Below are 17,697 nucleotides of genomic sequence, written 5' to 3' on the forward strand. Positions count from 1 at the left end.
ACTATATTTAATCTGAGCCTTGACAAGAACTAAATCACAGCCTCTTTTTTTTCCTTCTTCTCCAAGAATCAATGCAGGATGCAATAAATCTGAGAAACAGAGGGGAACAAAATAAGTAGGGACAAGTTTGTGTGAACAGGAAGGATGGAAGAAGGAACGAGATTCACAGAACTCTTCCTGCAGTGGATATGAATTCAGGTTGAAGGTTTATGGCTTGTCTCTGGTCTTCAGGGACCTGTTGGCCCCATTTGGGTTGGATGAAGTCTCCAGCTAGTGGTGACTGCTGGCTTCTTTACACTACTTGGCAACGGCCTCTGAGGGCCAGGGCCGGATCAGTAACCTCTCTCCTGAACTACTTAATGCCCTTCCTCCTTGGTTAGTATTCCAGTAACCCTGCAACAGCAGACTTACAGTAAGTGCTCCTGTTTGACTTTGCTGCCTGCAACTAGATCTAGTTTAACTTCTCTCACCTCTCTTGGTGGGAGCCAGACATTTCCCAGAGGGGCTTCCCTGGGTTTCTAGGCCACTGTAACATTGAAAAGCGCCCCCCCCCCCCCAAAAGTGACCTGTTGTGGCTTTCTCTCACTCCTGTCTTGGCACTAGGATCTGCAGATCTCATTTTCTGCTTCTCTGCCTTGGCATATTCAATCCCATTATTGAGGATAATAAAATCTTTACCCTGTGGTACAATCGTCTTGTTTTTAAAAAGGAATTTAAAATCTCCAGCCAAGCGTAATGCTGAGTGAAGTGAGTCACTGTGCTCTTGTGTGTACAATAACTGAGCGCTCGTCTGCCCTCCTGCCCAGGCTGGTATTTATATACTTATTGTGAAGTCTTGGCCTCAAACCCGCACACCCATTTCACAGTCATGATACAGGCCTGTTTCCTCAGAGGAATTTGGCATTTATCTTAATTTACTGGGCATCATTTTACAGCCACTTTTAGAGGTCAGGTTAAGACTGTCAATTTGATAACTAGCACCATGACCCCTATTAAATTGAAGACACCTAAACTCCCTAGACCAGAAGTAAAAAGTACACTTGTTGACTGGCATCCTGTTGTTAATTATGTTTTAGATGGTTAACATCTAGTCTTAAGAGGGAAAACTATTTATTAAGTTTGTTTCCACTGGGTTCTCTGGAAGGATCAGCCAACCTTTGATTATCAACTGATCCCTTGATATGAAGGTAAAAAAATTCCTCCGAGGCACCTGCCCCCTGGAGAAACAGTACTGATCATTTCATCTGGGGCCAGGGAGAATAAGTTCTGATAGGCAAGACACACTTTAGAGTTTCACTGAAAAGGCAAATGGAATTGTATAAGTGTTTTCTTTCTAGAAAGAAAAAGAATTTTTAAAACAAGGCTTTGGTGCTGAGTCATTAAATGTGGTGAGAAAATAAAGATGCATAAAGCAGGACTAGAATTACTGGTATAGTAGGATTTAAATTAAATCTGTTTTGCAGCCCTTTTTACAGTGGGTGTGATGTTTTATAATGACATTATCTGACCCTGACTCTTGTTGGAAAGTACAATAAGAATTCCCTTCTTACCTTGGTATTGAATAATCTTAGAAGCTAACTGAAAAAGGATTTTAAATTAACAGAGCTATTAGGTAAAAAGAGTAAGAACTTTGAGGGTCCTGAATGAAAATAATCAAACTCAAGGAATGTGAAAGTAGGCTATTAGCGTGTCTTGAGTTCTGTTGCTGCATTTTTTTGAATACTGCTACAAAATTTTAATATTATAGCAAAAAAATTCAATACAATATTAAAAGAATATCACATCATATCAAAGATGTTTATATCAGGAAATCTAATCAGCTGACTTTATTTTTTTTAACTTTTTGTTTCATATTGGAGTATAACTGATTAACAGTGTTGTGATAGTTTCAGGTGAACGGCAAAGGGACTCAGTCACATAGCTGCTGCATTTTAAATACCTTGTCCTTCTGAGTTTGATCACTTTCATTGCACATGACACATTCTTGGTTCTGGGGGCAGTTCCAGAAGATTCAGATTTTACTCATAGGGGCTTTTGGAAACTCTGCTTCTCCTTGATTCCTCTCAGGGGTGTGCCTGCATGACTTAGGCCAGAAGAGGAGGCCCTGAGAAAGAATCTGTTTTACCTGATCATTCAGCCTGTGTTGCTAGTTGTTGTTGGCCCAATGCCGAGGCCCCCACCATTATTTCTGATAGGCCAGACTCTGGTTTCTCAAGCCCACCTTCCCACCAGCACATGCCTACACCCTCAACTCCAAATTCCAGTTGTGCATTGTCTTTAGAGAACTCTTTGAATTTCAGGGACAACTGCTAACACTTTATCTGGGCCTCCTCACTGAAGCTCAGTCAGTCAAGGGGGGAAGGCATACCAACATGGCTACCGCTGCCTCCCAGGGAAGAATAGTCTGGAGTGCCTAGCTAGCACCAGACCTGATTCACAGCTGGGCACTTATGTGGAAGAGGTTGGCCTGTTACCGTAATGGAAAGCTCAACTGTGGGGCTCCTGTTCTCTGGCCTGGACTCCAGGGAGACATGTTCCATAAGCTGTAGGACCTGAAGAATGCCCTGTTCCCCAAGAAGGCCTGCTCCGTCCGTCACCACAGCTGAATTCCCTTTGGTTTGACCTTCACGGGATTCTTTTAAATGCAACCCCCTGTGTAATAGTTGTCTACTGAAGCCACTACCTTTCACTCCGGGGAGTGGGACAATGAAGGGAGATGGGGAGGGAGGGCAGAGAACATCACAGGTAAGAGGATCTCACAGAGACTTAACTCCTTCACAGTGTTTCCTGCAGCCAGCCCTGGGCTTCATTTTTATATCCATGTCAGAAACTGGGCCAGTGAAAACCAAGGAAAGGCAGGGAGGAAAGATTTAAAGAGATTCGGTTCCTCTCCACTTTCTTCTCTCAGCAGCTGCCTCCCAGCACCCAGGGACCCTCCTCTCTTTTGGTCACAGTACTTAAAGCTGAAGAGTTGCCAGAGGGAACTGTTAAACCACACATACTGATGCTATCAAATTCTGAAGGTAAAGAAGATTTTAAAGCATTCAGTTAGTCTTTGAAAAGCACATTCAAGATGTTTCTGTTTTGGTTCAGGGCATGTCGGTATAGTTAAATGCATATGAACACATGCCTATCAGTGTGCGTCAAGACACAAACACACCAGTCCAAGTTCTAATTATTCATGAGTGACTGCTTTGTGGCAGCACGGGCTTTTAGCCAGGCCCTGGGATAAGGACAGTAGAGCTCTTCACCGGTGTTCAGACACAGTTTGTACTAGGAATGCAATTTAAATTTTATTAGCAGTAGACTTTGGGATTTTCATCTAGTAAAATCAAATACTAAAGGGTTTAGGCTAATCAGTTTTCTTCCTTTCCAAAGAATTTTCTATCTTTTTGTGCAGTTACCTTTCAGATTTTGGAGGCAATGAAAAGACAGCACAGATGATAAATAATACTAATGGTGGAAAATCCTCCAATCATTTAGAGTGAGTCTCAGGAATACTCACAAATTAAATCAAATCTCACTCTTACCCAGACTCTTTTCTGGGACCTGACTGAAGCCTTCAGGATTGTTTACAATCCACTGACCCAGGAATTGACAAAGAACAGTGTAGAGTTAATCTAACTTTACCCAGTAGATACACTTCTGGAAAGTTATTAATAAAGTTAATGATATTTTTAATGTATTTAATGGTTTTGCTATCAGAGGCAATCTGGGTGATTTGTATTTTTATTTTTTGTCAATGAATATCATAGTCAAATCAATCTACTTGGTACACTAGGATTTTGTAAGGCAGATTTTTCTTGAGGCCCAGAACCTCCTGCCTTCTCCAGCACACAGAGCCACAGCACAGAGGCTAATGCCTTTGGGCTCTCCTCGCATTTTAATCCTTTAATCCTAGCAGGATTTCCTCATCCTGAGTTCCTACAAGTAAGGAATAACTGAGAAGATGGGGAGGGGAAATGAGATGGCTTTGAGTTTCAATGTGAAAACATTTAATATCAGGAGATAATAAAGCCATTTATAGCATGCCTGGGAAGTGCCAGATTTCCTATATGAAAATAAAATTACTACATTCTTCTAGAAAATCCATAGAGTATAATGAATGCATGAGCAAAATCTGCTTAAAACATATTTTATTCTTAGACAAGCTCCACTAAGTAGCTCATGTTTATAAAAAGCTTTTCCTTCCATGACATCCACATAAATTCATGGTTTTGTTTTTTTTTTTTTTTTTTTGAGAAGAAATTTAAAGTGTGTATGTGTCTGGCTTGAGTAACATTTGTTTTTAGAGAGAAGTTCATTAATTGGGTTACATTTACACTTTTCCTGTTATAAACATTTACTTTCTGTGCTGAGTTGTTTGGTTTATCACAGCCTGTTTTGTCTCACAGTTAAGAGTGAGAGTAAAGGTGTACTTTGCTTAAGCTAAGACAGATGCTCACATCAGGGTGAATACATACATCTAAACTCTTTCTACTAGAGGCTTGTCACATTTTGGTAATTCTAATCACAGCATTGGGTTTTAATCTGAGAAATGATTTTCCTTCACTCAAGAGCTGCAAATAAGAGTCCAGGAAATGAATAGCTGTTTTGTGTTTAAAGATAAAGTATTTACATACTTTGTGTGTGTGTGCGCGTTCACACGCACACACTATATAAAATCAGTGTGCACAACTGCAGCTCATAATATATGCTGTGGTCATTGTGTGATATTTCTTCATACAGAAGACGTATGTAATATTTATATACGTGGCATATCTTGTTCAAATACATTTTATATATTTACATATAAAATATGTGAGTATATACTGTATAACATAGAAATGTACTGTATTTCTCTTCAAACATGCAAACAATATGTATACATAATATGTTATAAATATATAAAAAATATATATACAACATGAACTTATTACGTAATATATCACATTACATATAATATAGGTAATGTGATATATAATATATATTATACACCCAGATTATACACACACATACACATACATACACACACACAGATATATACACAAAATGACTAATAGGTTGATGTGCAGTTTATTTTACTGGTGAGGAAGAGAAATGTTAGTGTTGCTACACCAGTCACTGCAGAGGAGGGGCTAGAATCCCTCCCTTAGGTTCCATCTACATTTTGGTTCATGGCTGGTGAAGCAGTCTAGGTGAAATGCAGGGTTTCCTTGACAATGACTGTGAATCTGCTTGCATCGTGAGCTACTGCAAACCCATCTGGTCAACACTACCTGGTCCCAGCAATGACTTTCGGAAATGTTAATCCAAATGCAACAACCAACTAGGTGTCCCTCCTTCTGTTTTTTTTTTTTTTCTTTCTTTTTTTTTTTTTTACCAGCTCAGTGTCCTTGATTTCAGCTGCCATACCTTCATGGAATCGGCTACCCCCTATTCCCTAGACTAGCTGGCTAGACCATCCAGAGGATGCCCAGGAGACCTGGGTCAGAGATGGATACCTTTGCATTCCTCTGCCTAATTGTTCTCTGCCCCTAGTCCCATTCTTGCCATCCTTTGTGGTTAGGGATAGATAAATAAAACACGTCTGATCCATCCACTCAGACCTATTTCTCCCCATTCACCCTGTACTGTAGTATGACTGGTGGAAGATAAGAATAAAAAGATGAGAACTAGACACAAAACTCAATAACACAATATCCTTTTAAATTAGTCCCACAGTGATCATAGAGCATTACAAAAAGGATATTCAGGGAAAAAAACACTTTGAAAATAGTATGTGGAATTACTCTGTTATTTCAAATCAGATGTAAGCAACAATGGGAACAACAAAACACCTATAAATCAGTTTTTTTTTCTAGATACCATGGAACCTGTTAGTAATTTATACCTAAGCAGAGTATTTCCACAGCATTCTTAACATACTTTTACTCCATCATGTAGACTGTCATATTGTTGCAAGTAATGAACTTATACCATAATGTAGGAGGTTGAATCATAAGAAATTACTGCTTTTGGAGATCAAAAATAGCCAGATATTGGCACTAATTTCATAGGTGAAGAATGGTTGAATATTGACAATTTTGTATTTGCTTTGAACTTTATTATTATCTGGCTGATTTATTCCCCTACATTTCTCATGACTTCAGAAATATGCCAGAATAGTCATCAGGCAAGCACAACTTTTCAGGTTTGCTTAAATTTAGAGCCAAGATAATTAAGAGTTCCGTTTCTCGGAACTAAATTTCTTGCACTGGACCTTTTACCTCTTTGTAAGCCTGAGTTCCGTATACTGCATCACATTCCAGTTGGCAGCAAATAAAAACAGTTTCTCAGAGAACTGAACCTTATCTTCTAGTTTCTGCTAAATACAGATAATCTTAGGATGTATACTTGGAGGAAGCCAAACATCCTTGCTATTAGCCTCTTCCTAGCATTTAATCACATCCTTGCTTCTTTCCTATCCTTGAATTTGAATGGCCTGGCTGGATAATTTAGAAGGAAGAGGGAACCTTGGATCTGACATTAGACCTTCTCAAAATCCCAAACATTTTAAAGGGCTTGAAGAACATTTTTCTTGAAGAATATTTTTTATCTCATCTGATCTCTGAGGCTCTTGTATCTTAATAAATGCAAAGCCACCCTTATAAATTAATTACCACATATAAACTAATATTCAAAATACCTTTCACCACGACTTCAATTTTCCCCTTTTAGCTGTACAGAATGTACATGAAACACCAAACCTATCAGATGAAGAAGGAAGAAAACCTTCCTTCTGTTCCTTTCTGTATTCCCCAACATTCCATTCCTTTCCTGATTTGTGTCTGATCAGCAAAGCTGTGGAAATATTAAGCCTGTAAGGAGAGCTGGCATGTACAAAACCTGTGCCAATTTCTTTATTTTTTTTTTTTCAATTTCTTAAATCATACCCAACTGCCGGGCAATGTTGTAAATCTTCATCCTTTAAAGGAAATTCCATAATGGATTAACATGATGAGTGTCAAATGTTTACAAATGGCAGTTCAAGTACCTCAATGCCTGGTGTTAATATAGTTTGGAAAGAGAGGATATTACTTTACACACAAAGGGTGTGGATGAAATAAGCTCCTCTCCAAAGTATAATAACTAAAAAATGTCAATGAGCATTTATGATACTGTAGACCTTTAAGAACTTCAGCTCTAAATAAACTGATCTGACTCATGGACAGGGGTTTTGGCAGAAGTAGGGCTGTCTAATATGCCTGACACTGATTAAAAACATTCTAAATCCTGATGTATCTATGCTTACATCATTGCCAAAATGATTCATCTGTGTAGGATATATTCTTATTGCCAGCGATGTCACGTATCGTCTTGGCTACAAACACACAGTCACATCCCATTATGGTGAACTCTCAGAGTTTATCCAAATCCTTTCCTATTCTGGAATTTTGTCAGGTTAATACGGTTTGACACACGTGGTCTTAAAATTTTCCATTCTAAATCTGCTGCCATTTTGGCATTTGGCTGGGTCTGGCCTTAAGTGACCTGCATCACACTGAGAATGTTTAGTTTGTTGAATTTTAAATCTATAATTGTGTATCACATTATAGACCTATTGTCAGCCAAGGAAATTTCGTCTGGAAAGGACAAAGAGATTTTTTCTAAGATACCTTTCCTTCTAAAAGAAGCCATATATTTTTTAAAGTTTTATTTGACTGTATATTAATATCACAGAAAATCAAGAAGTTTTGCTTAAATCTGGTTAGTTTAAGCATAACCATTTGATGCTATAGACGGGCAAATTTAGAAACTGGACAAGTTTACTGAGTCACACTGCAAAACCCTTAGCACCACATTTCTTCTTGGTCATTTGAAACATTTATTGGCATTTTAGGACTGGTCATCAAAAAAACAGAATTAAACATTGGTCTTGAACACAACATTTATGAATGTGCTCTTGCTTAGATTTCATTTTACAATCAAATCTGAGAACGATGAGTTTATCTGAGAAATACAGAAGGGCAGCCATCCTAAAGCCAGGTGCTGCTGGCTTTACGAGTGTATTAAGCACCCATTACATGGTGCAAAGTATTTATTGCAAATAGGCCTCAGCTACTAAAACACGTCGCTTCCTTTCATGTTGTGACTAAGTAATTTGAGATCTCTTTGAGCTGAAAATGTACAGAAAGGTTGTCTACTGACTGTCAGCAGGGAAAACTGCCATCAAATCAATGCATGTGACATTCCTCACAAATTACAAACAGGGTTTTTTGGGCACTGCAGCTCTTGGTCTCTTTCGCTACAGATGATAGGTTTTTCTGAGTTGAATTCATGTAAAATTCACTGATACTATGTCTTGGTGGAGTTGTGGTACTACTCTTTCTGAATTTGTCTTTTAAAGATGCTCCCTGGCTAACAGCATCTTTCCATCTCTTCCATCCCTCCCCATACCAGTACTGTCTGGTGTATTCCTTTTCGCATTGAGTTTTGCTTACAATATTTAAAACTTCTTTAAAAAGTACAAAAATCAATTTTAAGAGATTTGAAATACTGTGATTTCTTTTACTTAATAAAATTCAAGACGTTTTGATTATTTCATTTTTACTTACAATGAAATTGATTTTTAGTGAAATTAATGGGAAGAAGTTTTGAATGTTACTGTTGTGTTTTGCTTAAAAATTATTTTTAAGAAGCTCTAAATTTTGTGGTTTTACTGAATGCAATTAGTTTTTAGGAAGTTTTAAATATTGTACCCTTCTTTGAGCTCACGACAACTACTTAAGAGTGTCAAAAACCAGGAATGATACTTCTTTTTCTAGCCCTAACATCTTTTTTCCTCACTTAAGAACCTATCTCCCTTCAGTTTCCTGTGAACCCTTATCCCTGTTTATCTTCCTCCCACAGAAACAATCACAGCAAAAAACACCGTATTTTTAAAATGAAAAGCTAAAAAAAAAAAAACACCCCAAGCATGTGACTAATCATGAGCAAAACATCTTAATTTAAATCTTGACTCAACCCTCCGTGGAAGCTCCTCACAGCCACTCCTTACTCAGGCTGCAAGGAACCGCCCTGTATTCCACCATCGACCCACATCATCTTGAGGTTATTTTAGAGAGGCTGGTTATGCTGCCATCTTAGCAGACTGAATTCAGGAGGAAGTATAGCAGCCTCCTCCTCTGCTGTGTTCGGCAGAGATGAGTAAACTGATCTGGTAAATTCACAGCTCTCTCAGTCTCTGCACAGTGCCCCACTTTTCCACAAAAGCTACTAGTATATGTTTATTGCTTGGGTCTCAGTTCCTGCAGAGCATGGAGTAAAAGTGAAAGTGAAAGTCTCTCAGTTATGTCCAACTCTTTGTGACCCCATGAACTGTAGCCTGCCAGGCTTTTCCATCCATGGAATTCTCCAGGCCAGAATATTGGAATGGGTAGCCATTCCCTTCTCGAGGGAATCTTCCCAACCCAGGGATCAAACCCAGGTTTCCCGCATTGCAGGTTGATTCTTTACTGGCTGAGCCACCAGGGAAGCCCAAGAATACTGCAGTGGGTAGCCTATCCCTTCTCCAGCAGATCTTCCCGACCCAGGGATTGAACCGAGGTCTCCTGCATTGCAGGCGAATTTTTTACCAGCTAAGCTACCAAAGCAGAGCATGGAGGGCAGCACATAATTCTGTGGCCCCACCAGCCCCTGTGTATTATCATTTAACCATCATGCAGCTAAGATGGCCTGAGTAAATTCCTTTTTTTCCTACTACCCCTAAACAGGGCATCAGGCATACTAATGAACTCAATCAGGGTTATTTCTCAGCCAGTGAGAAATGCCACTTCATTCTTCATGTCAGTAATCTGATTCCAAATGACATTTTAATTTTGCTAAAGGAACTGATGAGAAGTTGCCAAAGAAGAGGGAGAAGCTAAGTGTTTGGATCCTTGGCCCATGAGAAACTCGGTATCAGGCTTGCTGGACCTCTGCCATCATCAGTATCAGATGGACAGAGCAACTGACATATTATGAGCACTATGGCTTTACGTATACCAGAATCTCCATGAGGAAATTTCTGCAGCCCCCAAGAGACTACATAATAGGATTCATTTAAAAATATTCTCCTGAGTTCATAGCAAAGACAAGAAAAAGTTACCTTCCTATTTATGTCTCGCTTGTTGCCTTCAGAGTTCTTGTCCACTGAACATATCCTTCTGTGTGATGTTCGCATCCACCCTGCCCATCGGGTAGGGAAACCAAGGGCTGGTGGACACTGTTGGTGCCCCACTCGTGGCCCTCCCAGTCCTCATTCTTGAGCTCAAAGAAGCCTTCTTACTCCAAATACTGGTAACCTGAGAGATTTCTCCAGCTTCAGGAATGTGATCAGTCTTCCCCGGGAAGTGCTGGGGAATTAATGACCCAGGGGAGAACCCTCAATGAATCATATATAGGGTTTCTGGGTCCATACTGCAGCTTTCAGACTCCTCACTCCTCAAGGACACCTCTGAGGTCTCTCCAAGGTCCCCAGTGGGACTGAACCACAGATGTTCACAGTGGTAGCCTGCTGATTAACATACCCCAGATTGTCTTCCTTCCCCGTCTCATGTCCCTGTTTCCAGGTTGGGGTCTCCCGGGCTAACCTCCCCAATAAACTATTTGTATCCAGATCCTTGTCTCAGGGTCTGCTCCTGGGGAAGCCTGACCTAAAACACTGGTGCACAGAGATTAATATCTGCTGAATTTAAATTAATATCTACAGCTACTTCATGGAGGGCCAGGGCTGGAAGCCAGGGCTTTGGGTTTCCGGCACATCAACCGTAAAAGGTTGCTTCTTGAGACCCAGCACCACCTTACAGAATTGGTCCCAGGGCTTCTGGACTAAAGGAAGATGCTATAAATGAAACAAAGTTGTTAGACAACTGCTCCTGGCCTTTCAGGAACCCTGTCACCACCATAAGAAGGAGGAAATAGAAGGAAAAAAAAGGACAGTAATTACCTAGCATGATGAAAGGGACTCCCAGGAAGGTGGAATTGTATTTCCCACCAGTCAGATTGATGATCCCAGCCGCGGTGAGGGTGGCGAGGCTTATGGTCACCAGCCCGAGCAGGCCCAACCAGGGTTTGCTGCGGACGCAGTCCTGCATGGAGCAGCAGAGGATGGCCATGGTGACCACCAGGATCAGGCTGGTGACCAGGTAGCGTTCCGATACACGGCTGGTCTTCTGGAAGTCTTCCCTCAGCGAGGAGGATGTGTAAGGGTACATTTTGACTTTGCTGTTAGATTTCTGGAACAGTCGGACGGTGTCACAGAAGCTGGACTCCCACCTCTCTGCCACCATGTCGTTGAGACTGTTGATGGACTGCAGGTAGTAGGTGAGCTGGACGGCCTCTGCAGATTTCACGCGATCCTTGCTGTGCACAGTGACGCCTCCCAGCTGGTGCCCGTTATAAACTGCCCTCCCATCTTTTAAGTGAGTGATCGGGTACGTGATAGCAAAATTGGTCCGGTTGGTCGCCCGAGCATTCTTTAGCTCCTCTAGGACATGCACGATGTCGTCCACAATGCAAGTCTTATCGTTATTCAGGATACAGATGTGAGCAAATGTGTAATTAAATCCAGGCCTTGGAACCTGGATCCTGGTCACAGCAGCATGCAACTATGGGGAAAAAAATGAAAGTCAGTTTTGATGACCAAAAGTAAGACATTCCTAACTGACAGCTCTGTGGACCCAAAGGTCTCTATTTTTTTGTAGGGGAAGGGAAAGGGAGTCACTCATACCATCTCCAAGCTAAAGAGTTCAAATGGTATGTGAGGACCTTACATCAGAAGTGAGCAGTAAGGATGTAAGACATCCATCTGACTCGAGGGCCTCCTAGCGTGGTCCCTGGACCAGCAGCATCAGCACCACCTGGGGACTTGTCAGAAATTCAAATTCTCAGGCCCCATCTCAGACCTGGTAAGTCACACTCTCTGGGGGTGGGGCCTAGGAATGTGGGTTTTCACAAGCCCTCCAAGGGAGGCTGATACAGCTAAAGTTGGAGAAGCACCAGCATTATTTCTCCATGTTGTGTTCTTTATGTGTGATTCAGTGGGTCTGTAACTATCTGAGAATCTTAACAGGTCCACCATTCAGTCTCCTCCTTGAAAATGTAATGACAAAAGTGAACTAAAGCACAAGTCCAAGCACAGAGGTCCTGTGTAGGCCCATCCTTTGTGACTGATTTGGAGGGCAGTGAAGTGATTTCCCCATTCAGTGCAATCACTCTGAGGCATACAAGACAAGCAGTTCACCTTGAGGATCCTCATAGTCCTGCTTCTACAGGAAGGGGACTGTAGCTGCAGATCTTGGCTCGGGTACAGGGCAGTCGTGGTAAGGAAGTGCAGCAGGATTTATTCTGTGAAGCTTGTCCTAAGTCATACTTGCCATGCCCTGATTCTGTATGCCTGTGATCCAAGTGCCCGTGGGAATACCGACACTCATGTAACATCACCTACTACATACCAGGCACAGTTCCATGCCCTTCATACAGATTATGTCATTTAATCCTTACAAGAAACACTGAAGTAGGTACAAGTACCCGTCTCGTGTTACAAATGAGGAAACTGAGGCACAGAGAAGCCAAGTCACCTGCCCAAAGTCCCACAGAGCTGGGCTGTCCCAGGCAGTCTGGCTCCAGAACTTGTCCTCCTAGCTCCTCGCCAGACACCTCCAGGTTGGCAATGCCAGCAGCTGGATAAATCCTGATTTGGGGCTTTCACCACCCCACCCCCTAAGAAATTACAAGTGCTCCATCAAGTTCAGATATGTAGGAATATGTGTATTCTGTGGTCTAAGGTGAGAAAGTAAGGCCTTCTCCCTGTGAAATGAGGCCAGTTTCCAAAATGAGGCCAGTGGTGGCCATGTGAACTACGTGAGCACACCTAGGACCGTGCCCAGCTCGGAGCACTCTCCTGAGCAGAGCTGGCCATTGTTCCACACCTGGTGAGTGGAGAACACTCCCCACAGAAAGGGAATGAAAGCCTCACACCCAGAGTTGCCATACTGTTGCTGCACCATTGTGATTCATAACCTTCTGAGTGTCTCCATGATCCCGATAAATTTGCTCTGAAATCTGCTGTAGCTGGTTTATTTGCTTAGACATTTTGCTGTGTATGCCTGTGCCAGGGTGAATGGGATATTGATTATGTTTTTAGAAAATGTCTGAGGGGCATCAGCTGTCAAAGTCCTTTAGTTGGTGCAGAGCATGAGTTGTTAATCCTAATTCTCAGTGCCTCCTCCCTCACATCTCCTCATAGGCCACAACCCTGAGGTTCAGGAAACACTTCACTGTATTACATTTGGCTGAAATATTCTGAGTCCTTTCCTATACACACACACTCACACACACATGCCGAGTTGATGTCCCAGAGATACCTAGGAGACTGTTTTCACAAAACTCTAACCATATGCTAAATTTTTGTTTTGATGCTTTGGGACTAATGAGGAGCAGAATAACTTGAATGGTTTTAAACACTGAGAGTGTGTTTAGACACACCAAGAGTGTGTTCTAAGCTTGGTCCAGTGAGTTTTGATTAAAAGAACTCCTAAATAAAAAAGAAAATTCCCAAATATGAAAGATTACTGTGGAGGAGGGAAGAACCAAGAGGAATTCAGTGACAAGAGAGAGTTAAAAGAAAGACTTTGGGGGAAAGATTCAGAATAGGCTAGAAAAGGAGTGGTATTGAAAGCATGCATATGTGTAATATTTAGTGCATTGTTTGTTCCCATGAACGGTCTAATAAATCTCCCTTGGAGTGATTACTAAATATGTCAAGAGAAAAAGATTGCCAAATAAGATGGTGTTAAGCCACAGGGCTGAACCCAATTATAGCAAGGGGATATTTTCCATCCATTCTCTGAGGCGACCATGCCACGCTGGGTGGGGAGTTGTAAACCATTTAGTGATCTGGCAGCTCTGCAGATCTACTGCTGGGACCCCTGGGACCACAGACCAAAGAAAGCAGACACACTGTTAACCCCTGTACCACCAGCACATCGGAGGGAGGCTTGGAAAGCGAGAATCTCAGTGAAGTCAGAGAGGGGAGGTGTCTTAAGTCTAAGTACCAGAGCTGCTGTGGGATTCACCTGCTTGGAATTTCTGAAGGGCGGGTGGGTAGAACATGTGTCATTCTCGCTTCTCAGTGGCAGGGAGATGCTGGGTGACAAAGCAGCCAGAGAGGGGGTGTTGGCTGAAGCCACCCACCTGGCAGGGGGAGTCTGCGTGATTCTCCTGGGGGTAAGAGGGGAGTGGATAGTGAGAGGCTTGGGAAAGGAGAGTGGAGATTCCCTCCTGGAACTTCTGGAGTGTGTGTGGCTCTTCCGGGAGCCATGGGCAGACACACTGCACATGCTACTTGGACTTCTTCCTGTATAGTGTTTTAGAATGCCCAGATTTACTTTCCTAAAGGTGCCCCACTCAGGACAGCAGACATATTAGTAGATGATCTTAGTCCATTCATAGGGGAAAATGGAAACCAGAGATCACAGCTATGTGTTGTCATCGTTGGTCTATACTTACTTTAAATTTCTGTACTGGAAAAGAAAAGCAAGATGAAAATGATGACAAGTTAGTTTTCAGTGATTTCATCTTAGCCTTTAAATAAATTTTTGCTCTTAGGGGCAGGAGGGGGAAAGAAAGATAGGAAAACATCAAAGCGTAATAGTGAAATGGTTACCAACACACCTCAGTCTACAGAATGGACAGTCTCAATTGCTGCAAGCTTATTATTAGTTACAGACCCTTGGAAAAGAAAAGGAGAGGGAAACAACATGAAGTAATAGTCCTGACCCTTAATATAGTCTAGATCTGTCATGTGGCTCAACATAGAATCAATGTTTCTATAACTCTGTATAGATTTTTAGATTATTCACTCAACACATGTTCAGTAAGTACTCATCAAATCTACTGTGTTGTCAATAATAGGATAAATTCCCTGAATTTAGGGTGCTCACACTTACATATGGAAAATCACATAAAAGATCTGATGTCCAAAACAAAGGAATGATCCTAACAATAGATAATGCCGAGCATTCTAGCAAAGCATAATCCAGTGTCAGTCTTGATCACAATATGTTTATTGTATTTGCTGCCAAAGAGGCCAGTGTTTGTACATGTGTGTGCTCAGTTGCATCTGACTCTTGTGATCCTATGAACTGTATGTAGCCCACTGGGCTCCTCTGTCCATGGGATTTCCCAGGGAAGAATAGTGGAGTGGTTTGCCATTTTCTTCTTCAGGAGATCTTCCCGACCCAGGGATCAACCCATATATACTGCATTGGCAGGCGGATTCTTTAGCACTGAGCCACCTGGGAAGCCCCTCAAAGAGGCCAGACTGAATGTTAAATTGAGATTCATTCTAAGGCTCTGTTTAAATTGTTATATTCTTTGCTCTCATTACCCTTCAGGTTAAGAATGATGATAGTAATAGTAACTAGTCTGCTTAGTACTCTCTATACAGTTTTCAAATTTTATTCAATACAAGACTCTATGGAAATGGTTAAATCATTATTTCCATCTTATAACTGGAACAATTGAGGCCTAGAGAATCTAGACCAGGACAGCTTTAGACCTTTAGTGAGGATGAAGAGGACGTGGGGAAGAATGAAGAATTGTCTGCCCACTTGGTTCACATGACCAGCCTTGATGTGACTGAGCTGCAGGGCAGCTGCACCTGGGTTTATGGGGTCCATTGAGAGAGACCAGAAATAATCCAAAGAGCCAACTTTATGTTTAGGCAGTAATGGAACGTGGTGATGTGAACAAGTAATGAAGGATGGGTTTGAACTTACTGACTTTGCTTATTCTCCATCCAGCCTCTTCAGTTGCCAAAGAAAACTTTTAAAACAGACTTACCAAGCACAGAGACCGTGGGGCATAATGGAATTCAGTAATAAGTTTTGAGTTGAAATCTGGCTTTTGCTGCTGAGATAGGAATGTCAGAGACCCTAGGAATGTCACTCTACTTCATATCTCAGATTTTTCAGTAAAAAAAGGAGGTTGGTCCCACTAATCTCTGCGGACAGACCGTTTGGTTCTAACATGACATAATTCTAAGATGAGTGACATCCACAAAGTATACAATCAGATCCTCAGCAAGAGAAAGTTAACTCCATAAATATCAATTTGAGATTTATTACAGCTGCTTGAAGTATGCTTTTTCAACACACTGAAGTACTTTTTAGGTCAATGACAGATCTGATAGTAGATGAAACCCAGAAAGAAAACCACATGGTAGGGAAAAATAGGTTTACTGGAGAAAAAAAAAAAAGATTCCCTCCTTTGAGTGATTTCCCGTGCTGGGGAGGCACTGACTCTTATAATCCCCTTCTGCCAGAGCCTGGGACAAAGCCAGTGTGGGCTGCTGGGCACGACAGGCCAGAGTCTCATTTCCTCTCTGCCTCTCCTTGGCACAGGCAGATCTTCCTCAGAAGACAGCAGGGGCACCTTGTCGAGGAGAGTACAGAGGGATCCGGGAGGAAGTGTCTGCTCCTGAGTGGTAATTAACATAGGAAAAATACCTGTGGGTTCAGAAGAGCTCTTCTTCCAGCTTTTTTTGTATTTCTTTCATGTTGAAAAGGGGGGGACAGATAAAGGTGGAAGGCCATCCTGCCAGGCAGGGCAATTAACACCCTCAGCTGTCCCCCAGAAAGCTCAGCTGCACCGAGGTGGTGAGGAGGGTGCAGGTCCCCAGGGGTATCAGTCTGATGACACCATCTTTATGGGCTGCCTTCCTTTCCCTATCTCACCTTGCCGCTCCCTCCTTTTGCTACTCCCAAATAAGCTGCTCACAGGAAAACAGTTGAAAAGGGGAAATTGTTGGTTTGCTTGTCTAACCTAACCTACATTATTTGCCCCCAAATATTTCCTTCGAAGTGACAAGAGATCAAAATTGCTTCAGAATGCTTTCAAGGAATATCAGGATTTCACCCCCAAGTGAAGCGTTTTATTCACTGAACCCCTCCAGATTCCATGCCTTGATCAGGGTTGATATTCTGCCCCTGTTAAGGGGGTAGGAACAGACTGGCAAGGTGTTCTCCCCCAGGACACAAGAAAACACCTTGAAGTGGATGGGTCTGGTCGCTGCAGTTCATCAATTACGCTAGTTCCCTCTGTGTTCTGTTCTGTAGCTGCATGATCTCACTCTCACCCACTCTCTTTCCTCTTCTTTTAATAGAAATGCATTACATCAGAACATCAGTCGCAAGTTGGGGATTGTTACTGTGATTCATTTGTAGTGCAGCCAAAAGCAAGTTAGTCATCCCTTAATAAGTGAACAGAAATATCATTCTGCCTTTGAAACATAACATGTTCAGAGGATGCCGAATTTAAGCTGTGGATATAGCTAAACAAATGACTGTCTATCTACACGCTTCCTCTACCCATGCGTGCCCGCTGTTATGCTGACCTGCTCCAGTGACAGGAGACAAATGGTCACCTTTGTCAGTACTGCAGAGCCAGTGCAGGTCTGAGAGAGTGGAATGTTTCTGTTTTTCTCCTTGTTTTACCAGGGGGTAAACACTGTACTGTGGGTGCTGACACTTTTAAAAGCCCCACATTATAATTCCCTGAACAGGTTGTTTTGTCTTTGCAGCTCTGACTGGAAAGACACTGTAGCTCTGGATCTGAAGCAAATAAATCTGAGATTTTCAAAACAAAATATAGTCATGACGAAGGAAAAGACAACTGCAATATCTCATTGCAACT

General features: G+C 41.9%; 1 protein-coding gene across 1 annotated transcript in view; it reads right to left on the minus strand.

Moving 5' to 3' along the window:
* Positions 1–17,697, minus strand: part of PTCHD1 (patched domain containing 1) — a 56,400-nt gene that overhangs the window by 7,427 nt on the left and 31,276 nt on the right. Inside the window, exon 3 of the mRNA XM_043896306.1 lies at positions 10,949–11,609. Within this exon, the coding sequence (XP_043752241.1) occupies positions 10,949–11,609 (661 nt within the window). The remainder of the gene's footprint in view (positions 1–10,948; positions 11,610–17,697) is intronic.

Source organism: Cervus elaphus, chromosome X, assembly GCF_910594005.1.
Source record: "Cervus elaphus chromosome X, mCerEla1.1, whole genome shotgun sequence".
Classification (NCBI taxonomy): Eukaryota; Metazoa; Chordata; class Mammalia; order Artiodactyla; family Cervidae; genus Cervus; species Cervus elaphus.